This window comes from Carlito syrichta, unplaced genomic scaffold (genome assembly GCF_000164805.1).
Source record: "Carlito syrichta isolate Samal-C Ts95f unplaced genomic scaffold, Tarsius_syrichta-2.0.1 Scaffold303074, whole genome shotgun sequence".
Lineage (NCBI taxonomy): Eukaryota > Metazoa > Chordata > Mammalia > Primates > Tarsiidae > Carlito > Carlito syrichta.
In genome coordinates, this window is record NW_007247170.1 from 312975 (window position 1) to 314871 (window position 1897).

At 58.5% G+C, this 1897-nt stretch overlaps 1 protein-coding gene across 1 annotated transcript in view; it reads left to right on the forward strand.

The window, feature by feature from the left end:
• The first annotated feature begins 588 nt into the window (after positions 1-588).
• Positions 589-1897, forward strand: part of NECAB2 (N-terminal EF-hand calcium binding protein 2) — a 32672-nt gene continuing 31363 nt past the window's right edge. Inside the window, exons 1-2 of the mRNA XM_008057621.2 lie at positions 589-642; positions 866-890. Coding sequence (XP_008055812.2) covers positions 589-642; positions 866-890 — 79 coding nt within the window. The remainder of the gene's footprint in view (positions 643-865; positions 891-1897) is intronic.

A 1897-nucleotide genomic window follows, 5' to 3' on the forward strand; every position in this document is an offset into this window, starting at 1 on the left:
ACTGCATTTCAGGCCCCCGCAGGACCTTGAGCCTCCTGTGAGTAGCTAGGTCCTCACACACAGGTGTCGCCATCAAGTGTACCCAGCAGCTTCAGAAGCAGTGACACATGGATGGGCCTCCGACAGCTGATTCAATCATTCAGAGCCTCACCTCGGGCGCAGGGGGTTACCAGACTGCCTTGGCGCCTCAGCCTGGCCGCCAGCACCTGCCACCACCTGACCTTGAGAGACTGCCCCGGGTGTCACTGGAGAGATGGGAGAAGAAGGTGTGACTGATCAGGAAGTTCAGGCTGGCAGTGTCCCAGAACCTTGCCCGCAGCCGGTCTTCCAAGCTCCTGGTGGCCTGACCACCTCTCCCACTCAGAAACAGTGCAGACCTGCCCACGGCTGGCCCCACCACCCAACCTTGCAGACATTTCCGTCCACCCTGCTGGGAATACCCGAGGGGTTCTGGGCGGAGGGTGGTGGCTGAGGGCGTGGCCCTCCATGGGACTTCAGCCCTGAGCATGGTTGTGTGCGACTGTGCATTCGGCTGTGGGGGACACTGCGTGGCCTGCTGACTGCGGATGTCCACCTGCAGGGACGCGCATGGGTGTGCATGTGCAGGCTTGTGTGTCTGTCGGTGTGGCCGGGGGCAGGCTGGTGACACGGAAGGGAGGGGGTGTCAGGGAGGGCCTCTGCCTGAAACCCTGCCCCCGCCTCATCCCAAGGGAAGGGGAGAAGCCGGGTGGGGAGGGGGCGCTGGGCTTCCCCAGCCTCTGGGCTGCTCCTGAGCAGGAGAGGGATCTCAGTATCCACTCAGAAACCTCTGGAAGGCACCTGCCTACCCCCCGCCCAGAGCTGACTCAGCCTCTCTTTTCTGCAGATTTTCCGCCGTGCAGACAAAAACGGTGAGTGACCCTCTCAGGCTGCTCCCTGGATGAGGGCCCAGCTCTTTCTGTCCTAATGCATCACGGGGATGTATGAGGCAACCTTGAACCTAAAGGTTAAGAACACAGGACTCAGAAGTCAGGCGGCCATGTCCTGGTGCTGCTCTGTGCCCCAGCTTCCCCATCTGTAAATTGGAATCCTGAGAGTTCCTCCTTAGCAGGGATACTGTGAGGACTCAAGGAGTTGACATTTGTGACTTACCTAGGGCGGATGTGGCTTACCTGTGGTGGGCGTGGCTGGGCTGGACCAGAATGGCCCAGGTTTGGGACCCAGAGACTCTCCTTTAAGGAAGCCTCCAGCCTCCCTCTGGGCCTTTTTTGGTCTCGGTGCACATCCTCCTCATGGTCACTTGATGCAGGCGGAGCTGTTGCTTCTGTCAGCACAGTAGTGGCCCAGAGAGGTTAAGTGCCTTGCCCCAGGGTCGCCCAGCTGTGTGGAATAAGTCAAGGCTCTCCAGCAGACCCGGCCACCCTTTTCCCATCTTTCTCAGTCTCCCCAGCAATGTGACCGGCACATGGTGGTAGCCAGGGAATTGAAGGCCCCCCTTTCTCCTGGCTTCTTGAAAAGGCTCCCTATTCTCAGGAGCTTGAGAATAAGAACGTTTAGGAAGACCTGTCTGAGCCTCACACGGAGGGAAGGAGAAACACAAAGCATGATTCCTTGTTGTCAACTCCATAGTTGGTATTATCGGGCCCAAATCAGCTCTATTTAGACTCTCTCCTGGCCTCAGTTTCTCCATCTGTAAAGTGAGGGATCTGACTCAACAGGCCCAGGGTGGATTGGACACTGCATTTCAGACAAGCCCTGTGTCCTTCCCTGGGCTTTGGGGGAAAGGAGAAGGTGTGGATGGCACATGTCTTTAAAGAGAACCAAGGCGGCCAGGCTCGGTGGCTCAGCCTGTAATCCCCGCCTTTGGGAGGCTGAGGTGAGTGGATTGCCTGAGCCCACAGGTTCGAGACCCGCCTGG